The following is a 16,767-nucleotide window of genomic DNA, read 5'->3' on the forward strand; positions in this document are numbered from 1 at the left end:
CTCCCTTAGGGGTTGAATTTCGAAAAATTCCGTCTTACTGAGCAAAGTCCTGAAAGGAACTCTCATGCAAAATTTGGAAACTCTACTATTAAAACGGTTGAATTTCGCAAAATTAAGTGAGCGCCTAAGTCCTAAACCCCCATGCAAAATTTCAGACTCCTAGCACTTGTAGTTTCTGAGATTTAGTGATGAGTCAGAGTAACGTGACCTTTCGCTTTTATAAATATAGATTCATGTCAAATAGCGAATTACCAGTGCAGCGGAGGCTGTTTGTATATTACGAACTTATGTTAGCTAGCGATTATGTAATATGTAACGACCGAGTTAGTACAGTAAACGCACGACAATAGCGTCCATTCGGGGTGAACAAACAAACATGCACCCAGCAGGCCTCCCCCATGCCGGCCCGGCGTGCTCCCGGGGGCACGCTGGGGCACGCGGGGGGCACGGTGGCGCCACGCTGCGAGCACGTGACTGATAATCCACCACCGCATCTACGATCGTCATAACGAGAGGTTACAGCCTAACGAGGAGGAACTCTATACTGACTTAAAACGAACGGACGAGAGCTGTCGAGGCACGTTTACTACAGCTAGATAGAGACGGGGCTCGCGCAGCAGAGCTCTGAAACTTAGTTTTTCGTCATATAGTGACTCCCGAGGACCCATAGGTACTCCAACCGGATCACTCCAGACTTCACCACTGAAAGGTCACAGGGTCTAGCAGATAGCGGTTACAGGCGGATCATCCGATCGCTGATTAATTATTATCTAAGGTCAAAGCAATTACGAGTAAGGAGATAGTTGAAGCCAGAATTAGCAACAGTGGAAGATTCCGAGGCTAGGATTTTAATGGCAACGGTAAAATGTTTAGTTGAGGATGATCCCGGATCACGGGCTGGTAGTAGGAAGCAGCCCAATTAGCAAGCAGGCAGGACTTCCGCGAATATGGAAGGAAAATTCCACTCCTTTTAGGGGAAAAAATATTGTGAGATGTTTCTCTAAGACTTTGTTAATTAGTTTTACACAATTACAAAGGAAAATGTGATATTTTATTTTAACGGCAAAACCAGGAGACGAGTTTTTTGTAAACTTTGATAAACTTCAGATTTTCCGACGAACCCTTGTTGTTGTGTGTTTTAGAGGGTTCTACACATTTCATTTTTTAGTTCTACAAATTCAAGAGCCGTCATGATCACTTAAGAACCAATACCCAGTAGCTTTTAGCGTGTCGGTGACAATGACAAGCGCCAGCGCTGGACTAGGGTCCATCACCATGGTGAAACGATTAGACAGTCATTTTACTAGTTAGTCGCTGACCTGACTACCCAGAGTGCGCTGGACGTGTATGGAAAGACCTCAGTTCCTTTGCCTCCTTTAGTATTTCTACACACAAATTCATTAATCGATATATATATGTACTGTGTATTGCGAAATGAAGATCTGTGTGTATACAGTAGCTGTGATGTGGATACTCGGGATACTCCCTATAGTCCATTAGCTTGCAAACGCTTCTCAAAAATGGCCGTACGAGTTTCATTCGAACCTTTTGCTTCGCGAACATCATTATAGACTAAGGTAGTATCAATACTTCTTTTTAGTGTATTGGTGACAAACACCAAAGCTGGTGTAGACTACCAATAATAACTCTGGTACGAGTATGGACCACAAGAACCCAACGTAGCATGGGAAGCCCTTCGGGCCTCCCGACGGCCGATCTTCGAAAAATTGAGGTAGGTACCTAGGCTTCGACGGGTACATTAGAGAACATGCCCCATATAATGGTGGAACATAATGATGGAGGAAACCATTAAAAGTAGGTACCAACTAAATACATAAAACAAAAGCCTAGATACTGTAGCTAGAACCTTCCGAAGCGAATTCCCGAAACTGGAATTTCTCTGTAAATCGAAGCGGGGAGTGTTCGAGAACAAACAGACCCCTGTTCTTGGAAGACGTCTGGGGTCCCGGGGCGCGGGGCGGGGGGCGCGGGGCCGCCCGGTGCGTAGGCGTGTGTTGACAAACAGGGCGTCGCTCGGGCTATTTCTGTCCGCCGCGGAGGCCCCGCCCCCCGCCGCCCGCGCCCCCGCCCCGCCCCGCCAGGCCTTGACCTTCTGTATCCAAACAACGGGAGTCACAACACGGCCTGTCTGTTTGTTTTTCGACACATTTTGCGTGGCCCCACACTGTATCGGAACAATACGTGCCAATCCATATGTTATGGAGTCTGCAACTAACCTTTGACAATTTTGCTAGAAATCTGCTTCCATTTGCTTAGAAATTAACTACTCAGGTCGACTCAAAGTTTCATTACAGATTCTTTAGAAATCAATAAAACTACTTAGCAAGTGGCCGAGTCAAAGTGAAATTGTAGATTCACTAAAAAACCATTATAAACCAAGGGAGACAGCTCACGAGAGATCATAAACTCTCTCAGATGGATTAACTACGATCTATCAAACTACCGTTCTCTTTTACAACACTCGGGGCATTAGGGCGGACGCACACTGCGATGCGATGTTCGCGTGACGCACTCACTTTAACAGACACGCATTCGTCGTAGTTTAAGTAAGTAGGTAGGTACTAGATAGATATATATCGTCATCATAACATAATCTGCGTTGTAAATTGACCTACTAAAAGCCTATTGTGTAAGGAAATGTGTCCGGGAGTTTGGTTGTTAGATAGTATCATAGTATGCGAGTATCGTGTCTGTTCATAGAATGTAGGGTTGACACAGTGGTTCCAATAAAAATTATATCGTGCATCCATTAATATTATTACTAACAATTACAGCATATTCTGTAAGAATAAACCATTGCAGCATGGAAGCTTCAATTACTGACACTAATTAGAGAACCTTCGACCAACTTATGCAACCGGACCACATGTGTGAACTGAGGCGCGCCAACCAAATCCCCTTCTACACCCGACGGACTAGGGTCCACAGTGGCTTGCAGGGGCGAACCACCTGCATCTCACATAGTTAATTACCCAGGATTGAAGAAACACGTGGAGGTCGGCCATCGAACTTGATGCGAGGGGCGTGGCCGGGGCGGGGGTCGCGGGGGATGCGGGGCGGAGGGGGCGAGGGGCTGCAGCTATAAATAGGGAATCGATAGTGCGGCCGTGGCCTTGAGCGCATCGATCGCGGAAGCCGCGGCGAGCCCCCAGCCCGGACCCGCCGCTCTCTGAGCTCCTGGTAAGAGCTGAGCTTTTTGAAGGCTTGATTTTGGTTCGTATGGCGGCTATTGAAATGATTGGAGATTTATACGATACTTCATGCTAAAGATTACTTTCACAATGTACGGAATATCGGAAACGAAAAAGTACATTGTTTATAAATTGCTTTTAAAATTGTAAGACAGTATTTTAAATTAAAAATACCCAAAACGTATGTTAGTACCTACATTATAAGAACTCAATACCTAAACACACATGTATAGTATTAAGGGTATTGATATGTATAATTCTGTGTCTGATCTAGACATACCTGCGTGCGAGGAGGACGGGCCAGCTCCATCCGCCATCGCTCTGTGATCCATGGACCACCCTGTGGACCGACAACATTACATTAGCAACTTTGATAAAACAAATGTACTAGAATACTCTGACTCAATATATGTTTTATATTTATATTCATAAAAAATATATAGGTTAGTAAGTAGGTACATTCAAATTGTTCTATCTGTCCCAATGTCCCGAAGCTATACCCATAAGCTTAGCTGTTTGGGACCATGGATACATAAAAAATATAGCATCCTGGAAAAAGATATGTTAATAGTCAGTACCCTGTCAGAATTTGCTGATCAACTGTATATCTGTAGTTCCAGTTGTGGAAAACAATATGCCTAAGTAGGTATTATTATTGAGGGTGTGAGTATTATTTATTAAACAATGATTAAACTCTTTATTGTATACTAAAGACACAGTTACAAAAATAGTGCTTAAAAGTAAAGTTGTGCATAGTCAATAAATATAAAATGTGTAATATTTTCTGACAACTTACTGTAATAAATTATTATTAAAATTACAAACAAAATAAAAACCACGTAAAATATCTAAAATATAGGTAACTAAAGGCGTTTATCAAATAATAGTGAACCAAGTCAAGTGAAAAAAAAGTCAATTTCAGATCCTGTATATTTGTTGGTAATAACAAAATAAAATAAAGTTGTCAGTTTCATGAATTTTTTTAACTTTTTATTTTATTTAATGTCGGGTAAACGCCCGCTTCTCACGCAAGAGATGCGGGTTCGAATCCCGGCGCTGACATGTACCAATGAGTTCTTTTAACTTAAGTACAATGTATACCATCGCTCTTACTGTGAAGGAAAACATCGTGAGGAAACCTGCATATCTAGATTTAGCACATCTAGATATGTGAACCCACCAACCAGCAGTGCACCAGCATGGTGGGAAATGGTCCAAGCTTAGGAAGGCAGTTTAGACCTTGGGGATATGCACAAAGGTTCCACTCGAGAGAGCCAGGTGCAGGTACTTACACCCCCACAGAGAATAGAATAGAATGGGTAATAAACATTGTTTTATGCTGCCAACTCCTGCTATGAAAGTAACTCAGTAGATATTGAGACCCTACATATTATTTTACTGATCTAACTTACACATAAACTTCCCATAATCAAATGGGGAGAAATTAATTAGACTATACAGTAAAGAATCATAAAATTTATCATTTTACAAAAAATAAAATAGATCTTTAATTTATTGATGACTCTCTTTGTTATGGCTTATTTATCTAGCATATTGTTAACTATCAACAAAGTATCAGAAATAGTAGTAGAAATGAACACAACAAGTTGTTTTATGTTCCAAAAGAATACTATTTTAACACCACCTTTTGTAGCATAATTAAGATACAACTTGTTAATTTTATTATTATTCTGGGTGTATATGTATTATATTTATCTATCTTTATATTCTAATTCAATCTGAAAGCCGTCAGTTAGGATCAAAAGTATTTCTATTCCAGGGTCTGCGGGAGTGTGGGAGCGTCATCACCTATCAGTACAGTGGCTGTTCCAGCTCGCTAAAACTTTGCAGTGTATCTACTTCTCACTAATTAGGTACTGATTTGTAACGAAGATCATTTAATAAAATAACTCTTAACAAGTTGAATGATCTTAACTTAACCTACAACTTCAAGGTGCAAACCCCTTAGGTAGGTGTAATTTACCACTATTTACAAAAATAAAGTAATTTCAACTTGTATGCGGAATAAATAAGAGTAATCTTATAGTTCTAGGTGTTTGGCAGAGTTTAATCAGTGGAAATGTGGTTTATGGTATCAAAAGTAAATATTTTGTATGATTATATATTTCGATCAAAACAAAAGGAAGTTGGCCAATAAGATTCTACCAAGATTTTGCGTAAATATTCCAACTAAAAGTTTATCTCTGATGCTGTATGGTGCATGGATGAGGCGTGGATAAAATAAATAACCTGATCTTGACCTGCTGCTGGCCCTCCAAAACAAAAACTGTAGACAACACGATCACTATTGCACACTTCGCCTCTAATCAATAGGCACACTGAGTCTTCTTCATTTTCACCAAAAGTTCTAAGTATAAGAACGATAACACGAAAAGATATTCAACATATCTCGAACAAACTCCAAAACAAGTTAATATTTTGGGAATAACAGTTTGACGTTATTTCAGAATGATTCGGTTTCATGGTTCATGGATGAATTGATTTGATTATTCGATAGTACAAGATCTTTTGATTGGTCAACATTCAAGGTGGTAAAACCATCACCCAATCAAGAATGTTGATTGCAGATGATGTGTCAAAATATAAATGTCAAAATAACCTTCTATCAAAAAGTTCTGTCAAAAGTTACCTATTCTAGTCTGTAACCTGCCCTTGTCACTATACCATATACAGACCCTATATATGAAGGCGCCGACACACTAGCGGACGCAGCTATCTGCCGCGACTGATAGTGTGCACGGACTTTTGGGACAGTTCGTGCCAGATCGCTATCGGACGTCTGAAAGCTGGACGACAAAGACATCCGCTAGTGTGTCCGCGCCTTAAGTCAGCTAAAGCTTAAGAAAAGATCGCATCCAGTGGCGTGCTTTGGGAGAGGCCTACGTCCAGCAGTGGACTGCTATAGGCCGATGATAATCCTAACTAATATTATAAATGCGAAAGTAACTGTGTCTGTCTGTCTGTCTGTCTGTTACTATTTCACGCCAAAACTACTGAACGGATTTGAATGAAATTTGGTATACATACAGTCTAGACCCTGGGAAAGAACATAGGCTACTTTTTATCCCGGAATTCACACGGGAAAACTTTTTAAGGCGAAGCGAAGCGCGCGGGAACAGCTAGTGATATATAAGTCAATTACAGACCCTGGATAAACTCATCACTGCCCTGCCTGACAACGGGCAACTTCTGCAGACCCTTACTTTTTGCTAAAATACTCATAAATCTCAAACTGAAATCATACTGAATCTACAGCAGAATTTATAAGGTACTGTACCCACACTTGCCCGCTCCCAAAAACCGATACGACCACAGAATAATATAAAATTTTGTTTAACATTTAAATTTTTATGACATCATTTGTTTATTGTCCGTGTTAATGACAAAGGAAATAAATTACCAAATAATTAAATTTGCTGTGTTTCTACCTTTATAACTTCGCTCCAAAATGTTTTCGTCAATATTTGGCAAACGACGGGCCTCTCCAGTAGAAGAAAATGACATACCACCGATACCTGGTGCGAGACCTGACGATGGATTTGTGGTGGTGAACCCTGCGCCGCCCGCGGGAGGGCTGTATCCCAACGTGAGCGGGCTGGGCGGCCCCGGGCCCGCGACCCCCGCCCGCCCTGCGCCGCCGCTGCCCGCGCCCAGACCCGCCGTCGACAACTTCCACTACCTCCAAGGCGTACCATTTACTCTATCGAAGGAACTGCAAATGGCATCTAACAAAAACTCTTTTGCCATCGAAATCGGTGACTTGCTGGCCATAGTCATGAACAAGATTAATATTAGCAAATATGATTACGATTTTTCTACAGAAAAAAGTGTGTTGAAAGAGTGTTGATGCTTACTGTGATGTTCTTGGTTCTTGGTTAAGGCCTATTTACTGTGTATTTGATGTTTTACTGTGATTCAATTCATATTATTTACTTGGGGGGAAGCTTATGAAAGTCTCTACTTTGATTGGATCAAATCAAAGATATCAAAAATGTAGCAAGATCTTACTTTATTATAGTGCTGCAGATAAATAAACACTGATCCGGCTGCTTTACATTTTATAATAAAAATATCTGGGGACATCCCACACTGACAGGAGTATGGACACTCATAATAATATGGCAGGATATCATGAAATGATACAGTCCACCATTTTCATATTATTTCTTTATCACATTCAAGTTTTTGTTTTATTTTGTTGTAGTACTGGCCTGACTATAACTCATCAATGGATTTTGATGAGTAATGGCCACTTGCATTGCATGGTACCTATACAATATATAATTTATTATTCCTATTTAAAAGGATTTTACTGAAGGTTACATAAAACACTGTTGGAAACTATCTTTTTTTGAATATAAATATTTATAGAAATTAGTGTCAATGTTATATTAAATTTAAGAAAAATAAACCAAAATATTTAAAATAACTGTTTTATTCCCACATGTGTTATTTAGTTCTATAAAAACATTTATTCACCATCATCAGACCTTTTGCTATCACTGAAACAATGGAACCTAGATATATTATAATTATATTGCAACTTAAACCAATAATTTTGTAGATGCTAAATCATACACTATTCACACAGGAATGAAACAATACTTGGATGATACAACTATGACCTATGATATAAAATTACAATGAATACCTAACTAATATAATTATTTTGTATAAATGTAATAATATTTTTTTAAACCCACACAAACTTTAAAAATAATATAAATACTGATATTATAGTAGTGGAGGAATCTTAGATTACCAATATACGAAGGGAGGGGAGTAATATATATTATCATTCTGGCTCTCTTGCTAGTTAAAGTTACTGTGGCCATCATAGTGCAATAAACATAACATCAGACTTAGCGCATGGATTTTAGAAATGAGTGCAGCTGAAAAAAACAACTCATTGAAAATCTCATATAAGCTTTGGTGTCAGATTGATGATGAAATCCTGTTATCCCTCATATATAGGTCATATTACTGAGACAAAATTACCTGAACTATGTTCTGAGTTCCCTTTGATCTAAAAAAAATATAAAGTATATTTATTACAAAATTACAATTTGTAATTAGAAAATGTATATTTTTGTATTTGCTAGTACTGTGCACCCATAATCTATAACTATTTTAACTAAAATCTTACATACCTAATTATTACATAAAATCTGTGATACATAGTAATTAAATGCTATTTTAACTTACAAAACAGCTGCTAAGATAAAAATAAATGCCACTATTATAAAGAATGGCAGCCAAGTCTTCAGGAATCCCCAGAAACTGAAATAGAAGAAAAAAAAATTGTCAATAAATCTTAGAGCTAGCATAATGAGGACTTAACCATCTATCTAGACTTACTGTCTAAATAATACAATACAACATGACTTCATTGAAGAAATAACACACAAAATAGATTAAAAAGTAAGTGTAATCTCAATAGGTAGCCTTGATGCTAAAAGCAATCTCTTCCAGGCAACAATACATTTCAACCAAAGATCAGACCAATAACATAGCAAGGGATGAAACTATTCTATTCTAATGATTTTTGTAAATAGTCACATAATCATAATGTAAAACCTTGAAACGCAAGTTGAAGTGATATTATAAAGATGTTCGTTTATAAACCAGTTTTGTGTAATTTGCCTATTTTGTTTACAATAAAATAAATAGTATATGAATTTAAACAAAAAGGCACACACCTGACATATCTGGACTTTAGCAGCATGTAGAAGGCGAGCTTCACCATGTTCCAGTTCTTGCAGCCGTCGTAGTTCATCAGGTTCAGCGCCATCGCCACATGCGAGTGGCAGTTGTCATAGAACAGGATGTGCTGGAATATGTGCAGAGAACTTTTATAATAATATGTGGGGAGATCTCACACACAGCCACCCAATCCCAAACTAGGCAAAGCCTGTGATATGAAACAAGTGTACAGTGGGTTGTACTTTTTGAAACAGTTATTTTTGTAGCATTATTTTTATATGCAAGGATATGGAGTCATTAATCTGGCACCAGTCATTTTGACCAAAATAGCTTATGTTTCATTTATGCCCCATCATCATCATCATTGGCCACTACATCTTGATCAGATGATAGTTGCAGCGTCAATTCATTCCATGGAAAGAGGTTTATGGTCAACACCTTCTGCCACAGAGATCGCAAGTGCATGCATTATGCCCCAAGTACAATAAAAAAAAAACATTCATATTATCTCCAACTCTTAAAATATATATTATTATTGTCATTGACAAATATTGAAGTTACTGTTAATTTGCAAATATTCACCATTCTTTTCTTGTATATCTGGCTGGCCTCGTATACTGCACTGTTCCAGCCGTCCACCCCTCCGGAGGCTTTGTGGGCCGACAGCTGCCAGTACTTGGTGGGGTTGCCGAACGCCATCAGGTCTTCTGACACAAAGTACGGGCCTGCAAAGTCCCTAATCACACCATTGGACATGCAAATGCCCATGTGGCCCAGGAATGGGAAGATCCATCTGCAATCAGATAAAATTACTATTATTACAAGTGCAGTTCTTCTCTTCTTCTTTAATCCCGTTACTCCTCCGAGGAGTCTGGGGCTGACACCAGGCGCTTCCATGCTTCTCTGTCGTGGGCCAGCAAGTTGAGCTCTGGCCACGACTTCAAGTGCAGTTACTCACAATTTACCAATATTGGAGAATCAAGTAAGTCCTACTATTATTTTGCCCATGATTTATAACCATTATGTAGATGGGCTAAGACTTCTAAGGCATATTTGTTGACTACAGAAAGAACACTAGGACTTACGTTAGTACAGGAATAGGCGTCCATACAATGCAGAATGGAAACCTGGACCGATCAGGGTCGATCTGTTGAATCATGACTTCTTCGTCTGGGGAGCTGGACGGGGGGCTGATGCTGCTGCGGCCAGTGTTGGTAGACATAGTTTTAATTGTTTTGAGTTAGGAATTTCCTATGCAGACAGATGCTTTAACATTATTTTGCTAAAGAAAATGGGCAATTAGCTAACCAAGCAATGTTTTTGATTTTGATATTTTTAAATTTTTTAATAGCAAACACAGCAATCACAGCATTCACAGAGAAAAAAACATGACAGCATAAAAAAATATTCATACACAGATTATTTTAGGCTTCCCTTTATTTATAATTTAATGTAAATTAAACATAAAATATGATATGTGTACACTGAACTAATATGACTGGCGTACTCTAGTCAGGGGGGGGTCAGTGCCTTAATGGCTGAACTTTTAGTAGAAGGTAGTGCCATCTCTTTATATTACTCTTATTACCAAAAAAGATGTAAGATGGCGTTATCAACAAGACCATAGAACAATAACAAGACACATAGATAAGTAGTATTTGAATGTTAACATTGTCATGATCTATGGCTTTTATGGAGAAATTGCGTGTCAGTGTCAGTTCAGTTGTCTTACAATGTCTCGCAAATAACATTTTTGTAATAAAAGCCTATACTCTCGGTATATCGTTATTTATAAATTTTATATACCTACAAATAAAAATAAACATGGTGTGTCAAGAAAAAGCATCTTTATCCGCAAAAAGTGTTTTTATGAAATTCTTGTGTCCTGACAGATTCCATATGGATCCAGGTTCCATGTGGTTCCACGGGAACCGAGCTGAAATGGCGGCTGTTGGGGCTCCTAATAATTCTTTGGAGCATCTACATTATTACTTACCTTTTTTATAATCATATTTACAATATTTTAAGTATCTATGATTTGTCAATAAAAATATGTCAAAAGCGCAACATCGCATAATTTTCGTAAATAGATAAAATCCCTTTGCAAAAAGGCAATCTTCGGAGTTTTCCAAGAGAACCGTGTGCCGGACCAGCCCCGCTACGCGGCTAAAGGTTGGTGCGGCCACATTAGTGGCGACCGTGGGATAAAATGGAAAACTTAAAAAAGGAGAGGTCAGTAATGCGAAGGCTGTTTACGAAGGCGAAGAATGAGTTGCTACCGATATTGACCACCAACCTACCAAAGCCGAACATTGAGCTAAAGGAAAAATACAACTTTTTGGCCGCAAACGCTGAAAATATGTTCAAGGTAGACGAAAAAATTAAAGAGGTTTGGCTAAGCATGGAGAACCTGGACGAAGAATTATACTTTCAGGATTTAGAAGCCATTAATGAGTATGAGTCGGAGTGGATCAAGATAAAGACCAGATACGAAGAAATAAACAAAGAAGAAGAGTCAAAATATGACAGTGCATCCGTAGTCAGTTCCCATAACTCGGAAATGAGAAGGCTGAGACTACCAAAATTGGAATTGCCGAAATTCGATGGCAAAGCAAAAAACTGGATAGCATTTTGGTCAATTTACAAAAAAATCCACTTTGACGAAACAATTGACGATGATGACAAGTTCGCTTACCTGATCCAGGCCATGGAGGTGGGCTCGCCAGCTCAGGCGTTAATAAAAAGTTTCCCTCCATGTGGACGAAACTACGCGGACGCGGTGGAGCAGCTTAAAGCAAGGTACGCTCGCGACGAACTCCTTATCGAAATTTACGTGCGAGAACTTCTCTCGTTAGTACTACAACAAGCAAAAGGGGAAGACATGAATATCGCGAGCCTGTACGATCAACTCAAAACACAGCTCAGAGCGTTAGAAACCCTCGGGGTTACAAGTGAGAAGTATGCAGCAATGTTATACCCTCTGGTAGAGTCAGCCCTGCCGGCAGACATGTTACGCATCTGGGAGAGGCAGCGAAGCCGGGAGAAAGATGCTGACATCCTTAACCACCTGTTGGACTTCGTAAAACTGGAAGTGGAAAGCGAAGAAAGAATATCAATTACACGAAGAAGTCTAACGTCAGACGAAAGGGAGTTAGGAATCCCGACCGCATCATGCCTAGTCGCCGGAAGTATAAAAACTTTAGAACAGCCAAAGGGAGCAGAATGTATATGGTGCGAAAAAACTAATCACAGCAGCCTAGAGTGCTACAAAGGTCATAAAATGACGCTGAAAGCCAGACAAGAAAGAGTTACAAACAAAAAAGGTTGCACCGTGTGCTTGAGGCTCGGACATGATGGGAAGCGGTGTCGGTCATACCACAAATGTGTCATCTGTCAAAAGCGGCATGCCATGTTATTGTGCCCAGAGCTGTCAAAATTATCAACTCCAAACAAACCAAAAGATGAAGTCGAGTCAAGCACTGCCATGACCACTAACAACAACAAAGTGACGCTACTACAAACTTTGCTGATAAAGGTCAATGGTACAAAGATCAGAGCATTTATTGACACTGGCGCTCAAAAATCATACATTTTAAATGAAGTCGCTTTAAAGTTAAAACTTACACCAACCGGAGAGGAGACATTAAAACACTGTCTTTTTGGAGGAACCGAAACAAAGAGCGAGAAACACAAGGTCTATAAACTAAAAATTGAAAACATGACCTCCGACTTCGCAATAGATATGACCGCTCTAAGTAAGAATAAGATATGCGGTCCACTACCACGGGTAGCTCAAGACTCAAAGCTAAATTTGAAATTGAGAGAAATGAATATTATGCTATCTGATACTGGAGAATCAAGCGATGAAGTCGGGTTGCTCATTGGGGCAGATTATGCTGGCGCAATAATGACAGAAACATTTGTACCAATAGACGCGAAGGTCACGGCGATAAGAACTAAACTCGGTTGGACGATCCAAGGGACCACTGAACAAATCCAAAACGTCGTAATAAATAGTGTTGACCTCAATGATATAAGTTGTCTGTGGAATCTAGAGATGATGGGCATTGAAGATCCTAAAGAATCGATTTCAAAGAAGGAGAGAGAAAAAGTGGCTATAGATAATTTCGAAAAATCTGTTACAATGAATGATGAAGGAAGATATGAAGTGTCCTTGCCCTGGAAAGATGATAAGCCAGAGATACTAAGCAACAAAGAAACGGCAGTGAAAAGACTCAAAGCAACTTCAAAAAAACTTGAGAAACATAATGAATTAGAGAACTACGATGCCGTATTTAAGGAGTGGCTCGCGTTAGGTATTATCGAAGAAGAGAAAGATGAAACGGAGCCAGGCCACTATTTGCCCCATCAAGCCGTTATTAAGGAATCCAGTCTTACTACTAGAGTACGCCCAGTATTTGATGCTTCTGCTAGAGATTATAACGGTAGTTCACTGAACAGTTGTTTAGATAAGGGTCAGAACTTCCTCGAATTGATTCCGATAATGCTAATGAGATTTCGAGCAAAATCAATTGGTATAACCGCAGATATTAAAAAGGCCTTTCTCCAGATATCGCTTATAGAAGACGATAGAAAGTACCTACGATTCTTGTGGTGGAAAGACAACGGAGAAGAAATAATAACATACCGACACCGAAGAGTAGTATTCGGGTTGACGTGTAGTCCATTCTTGTTGGCTGCGACGATCAAACATCATCTGAACAAATACTCATCCGAACTGACTCAAACTGCACAACTTCTGTCAGAATCACTTTACGTGGATAATTGTGTGGTAAGCGTTGAATCACAAGAAGATGCCGAGAAATTCATAAAAGAAGCGAAACTTATAATGTCTGAAGGAAAGTTTGAATTGAGAGGATGGATAACAGCACCGGTCAAGTGTGCAGGTACAGATGAACAAACCACAGTATCAATTCTGGGAGTAATGTGGGACACAAGAACGGATGAATTATACTGCAACATGAATATGATGGAAGAATGTAAGTCTAAGTTAACGAGAAGGGTTCTTCTTTCGATCGTACATAGAATATTCGATCCAATCGGCATATTGTCCCCTACTACAGTAGTACCAAAACTACTACTGCAGAGAACCTGGGAATTGAAAATAGGCTGGGACACAGAGCTACCAGAAGATATAAGTGAGGAGTTTAGAAAATGGTTACAGTACCTACCCTTGTTACGTGATTTCAGGATCCCGAGAAGATTTTGCACAAAACCATACAACGAAGGTAGAAAATCGTTACACGTATTTTGTGATTCGAGTTCGAAAGCATACGCAACTTGTGTATTTGTTCGCACTGAGGTTGATGATGACGTTACTGTACGGCTGGTGATGGCAAAAGCGAGAGTAGCACCCGTCAAGAAAATAACCATTCCTAGATTGGAACTCATGGCAGCAGTGATGGCCACTCGCGTGTATGTACAGGTTAAAGAAGGACTGACACTTGATGGCTATGAAGTTTACTTCTGGTCAGATAGCTCAGTAGCCCTTACGTGGATAATGACTGATGGCGACTGGAGCTTATTTGTGAAGAACAGGGTGCGAGAGATTCGAGAACACACACACACTGAGGATTGGCGATATGTGAGTGGAACCAAGAATCCAGCAGATCTACCATCTCGTGGTTGTAGCCCCAAAAAACTACTGGAAGAACAATGGTGGGAAGGGCCAGCGTGGTTGAAACAGAAAAGCTCGGAATGGCCAGTGACTATTATGTTCGAACGAAACGACGAAGCCATCGACTCAGAAAGAAGTAAGATAGTAAGAGAACATGTAGATACGATAGAAGAGGACTTTTCTCAGCGATTCAATCAACAGTCAAACTTCACACGAATCGTCCGAACAGCGGCATGGGTCAACAGATTTTGCAAAAATTGCAGAGCAAATAAAAATAATGAAGACAACCAAACTAGAATAGTACCAAGTAACCCAGCCCGCACAGCGGAGAGCAGGAATGTGAAATCGCTGATGGAGGGGGTTGAACCAATAACGGCAAAAGAGTTTGAGGAGGCGGAGGTCACTCTGTATAAGTTGATACAAAGGTCAGAGTGTAAAGAAAATGATAAAGGATCGAACATAGATATTTTCGAAGGGGAAGACGGTTTACGAAGAGTGAGAACTCGCCTGACTTTGAGTGACTATGATGAGACCTTCAAATATCCTATTCTACTGTCAGGCAAGCATCCGCTAGTTGCAAAATTGATTGAATCCACGCACAAACGAAAAATGCATGCTGGTACGAACGTATTAGCAGCCGAATTGAGAAATACTGTGTGGATTACAGGAGCAAGGCGGGCAATAAGAAATATTACGTCCAAGTGTGTGATATGCAAAAGATTCAATGGTAAGAGTTATGAGACACCATGCCCGCCACTGCCTGAAAACAGAATAAAAGACGCAGCACCGTTTCAGGTTACAGGCGTTGACGCAGCTGGCCCGATGATATTGAAAACAGGAGGAAAAACGTGGATCATGCTGTTTACTTGCGCGATATACAGAGCGATACACATAGAGGTAGTGACGTCGATGACGACTGACAGTTTTTTGATGGCACTACGGAGGTTTATTGCACGACGAGGAAGGTGCGAGATCATATACTCGGATAACGGGACGAACTTCAGAGGAGCTGAAAATCATTTGTCTATAATAGACTGGGAAAAAATGAAGGAATTCTCAACAGCAAACAAAATAAGATGGATCTTCAACCCGCCCGCAGCTCCGTGGTGGGGAGGATGGTGGGAGAGAATGATACAAATGGTGAAACAACTTCTGAGGCGGAACCTAGGCAAGTCAACGCTTACACTTGTGGAATTACAGACGGTATTATGTGATGTGGAAAACATAATCAACTCAAGACCGCTCACATATGTAAACGAAGTAGATGGATGGCAGCCTCTCACACCAGCACACTTTCTTCGCACCATACCGAGTGGAGAAGTGCCAGACATAGACCATATAGATGCTAAGAGTCTCAACATCCGGCTCCAATACCTCCAAAAATTAAGAACTGACCTAAGACAGCGTTTTAAAAACGAATACCTGTCTTTACTCGTTTGCAGGAACAAAAAATCAACGAGGCCAGTTCGAGTTGGAGATGTAGTGATAGTGGAAACAGAGGGGAAGAAATTGGATTGGCCGTTGGGTATAGTGACAGAGGTCTGCACTGGAAAGGACGGGGTGCGTCGAGTGGCCAAAGTAAAAACAGCCGATGGCGAGCGCACTCGAGCCGTGCAGAGATTACATCCACTTGAGATAAATAACGATGAGGAGTCAGAGGTGCTGGCTAAACCCGACAAGAGAACGACTTCCGGTCGAATCGTTCGGCCCCCGAAGCGGTTAGACTGTTAACAATATTCCACATCGCAAGGTGGGAGGATGTTGGGGCTCCTACTGAGTCTTCGGAGCCCCCGCGGCAGCAAGACTATGTTGCGATATTCCACATCGCAAGGTGGGAGGATGTTGGGGCTCCTAATAATTCTTTGGAGCATCTACATTATTACTTACCTTTTTTATAATCATATTTACAATATTTTAAGTATCTATGATTTGTCAATAAAAATATGTCAAAAGCGCAACATCGCATAATTTTCGTAAATAGATAAAATCCCTTTGCAAAAAGGCAATCTTCGGAGTTTTCCAAGAGAACCGTGTGCCGGACCAGCCCCGCTACGCGGCTAAAGGTTGGTGCGGCCACAGCGGCACTGGCAAAGAGCGATCGACATCTTCATATCCGATGAAGATTAAAATACTATGTGTACCAAACTGATAAATGTCGTCAAAGATTTGCCTCGCGAGGATAAATGATGCACT

General features: G+C 40.3%; 4 protein-coding genes across 8 annotated transcripts in view; 2 read left to right on the forward strand and 2 right to left on the reverse strand.

The window, feature by feature from the left end:
• Positions 1 to 5,764, reverse strand: part of LOC105381867 (histone deacetylase 5) — a 68,620-nt gene extending 62,856 nt beyond the window's left edge. The window contains exons 1-2 of one of the 3 annotated variants that reach the window (XM_048622775.1): positions 5,474 to 5,764; positions 3,493 to 3,552 (exon numbers count right to left, since the gene is read on the reverse strand). In XM_048622775.1, coding sequence (XP_048478732.1) covers positions 3,493 to 3,544 — 52 coding nt within the window. In that variant the 5' untranslated portion in view covers positions 3,545 to 3,552; positions 5,474 to 5,764. Of the gene's footprint in view, positions 1 to 3,492; positions 3,553 to 5,462 lie in introns of all 3 variants that reach the window. The other 2 variants (XM_048622774.1, XM_048622780.1) reach the window with 2 other exon arrangements.
• Positions 5,765 to 6,582: 818 nt separating this feature from the next.
• Positions 6,583 to 7,659, forward strand: LOC105384161. Its single transcript, XM_011554353.3, has one exon. It carries the CDS (start codon positions 6,682 to 6,684, stop codon positions 7,078 to 7,080), a length of 399 nt encoding a protein of 132 aa, XP_011552655.2. The 5' UTR covers positions 6,583 to 6,681; the 3' UTR covers positions 7,081 to 7,659.
• Positions 7,651 to 10,305, reverse strand: LOC105384315 (transmembrane protein 222). 3 transcript variants are annotated; one of them, XR_005254427.2, is made up of 7 exons: positions 10,022 to 10,305; positions 9,519 to 9,729; positions 8,933 to 9,063; positions 8,439 to 8,513; positions 8,232 to 8,259; positions 7,996 to 8,125; positions 7,651 to 7,735 (listed from the first exon to the last, which is right to left on the reverse strand). XR_005254427.2 is itself a non-coding variant. In XM_038114777.2 (6 exons), exons 1-6 carry the CDS (start codon positions 10,156 to 10,158, stop codon positions 8,096 to 8,098), a joined length of 612 nt encoding a protein of 203 aa, XP_037970705.1. In that variant the 5' UTR covers positions 10,159 to 10,305; the 3' UTR covers positions 7,651 to 8,095. The 3 variants fall into 3 exon arrangements, 2 of the variants coding, with proteins under 2 accessions (XP_037970705.1, XP_037970706.1); XM_038114777.2 differs by having other exon boundaries at positions 7,651 to 8,125; XM_038114778.2 differs by lacking the exon at positions 7,996 to 8,125 and having other exon boundaries at positions 10,022 to 10,304.
• A 578-nt stretch (positions 10,306 to 10,883) lies between these two features.
• On the forward strand, positions 10,884 to 16,532 carry LOC125488881. The gene is made up of 2 exons (XM_048622595.1): positions 10,884 to 15,692; positions 16,325 to 16,532. Exons 1-2 carry the CDS (start codon positions 11,146 to 11,148, stop codon positions 16,470 to 16,472), a joined length of 4,695 nt encoding a protein of 1,564 aa, XP_048478552.1. The 5' UTR covers positions 10,884 to 11,145; the 3' UTR covers positions 16,473 to 16,532.
• The last annotated feature ends 235 nt before the right edge of the window (positions 16,533 to 16,767 follow it).

Source organism: Plutella xylostella, chromosome 8, assembly GCF_932276165.1.
Source record: "Plutella xylostella chromosome 8, ilPluXylo3.1, whole genome shotgun sequence".
Taxonomy (NCBI): domain Eukaryota; kingdom Metazoa; phylum Arthropoda; class Insecta; order Lepidoptera; family Plutellidae; genus Plutella; species Plutella xylostella.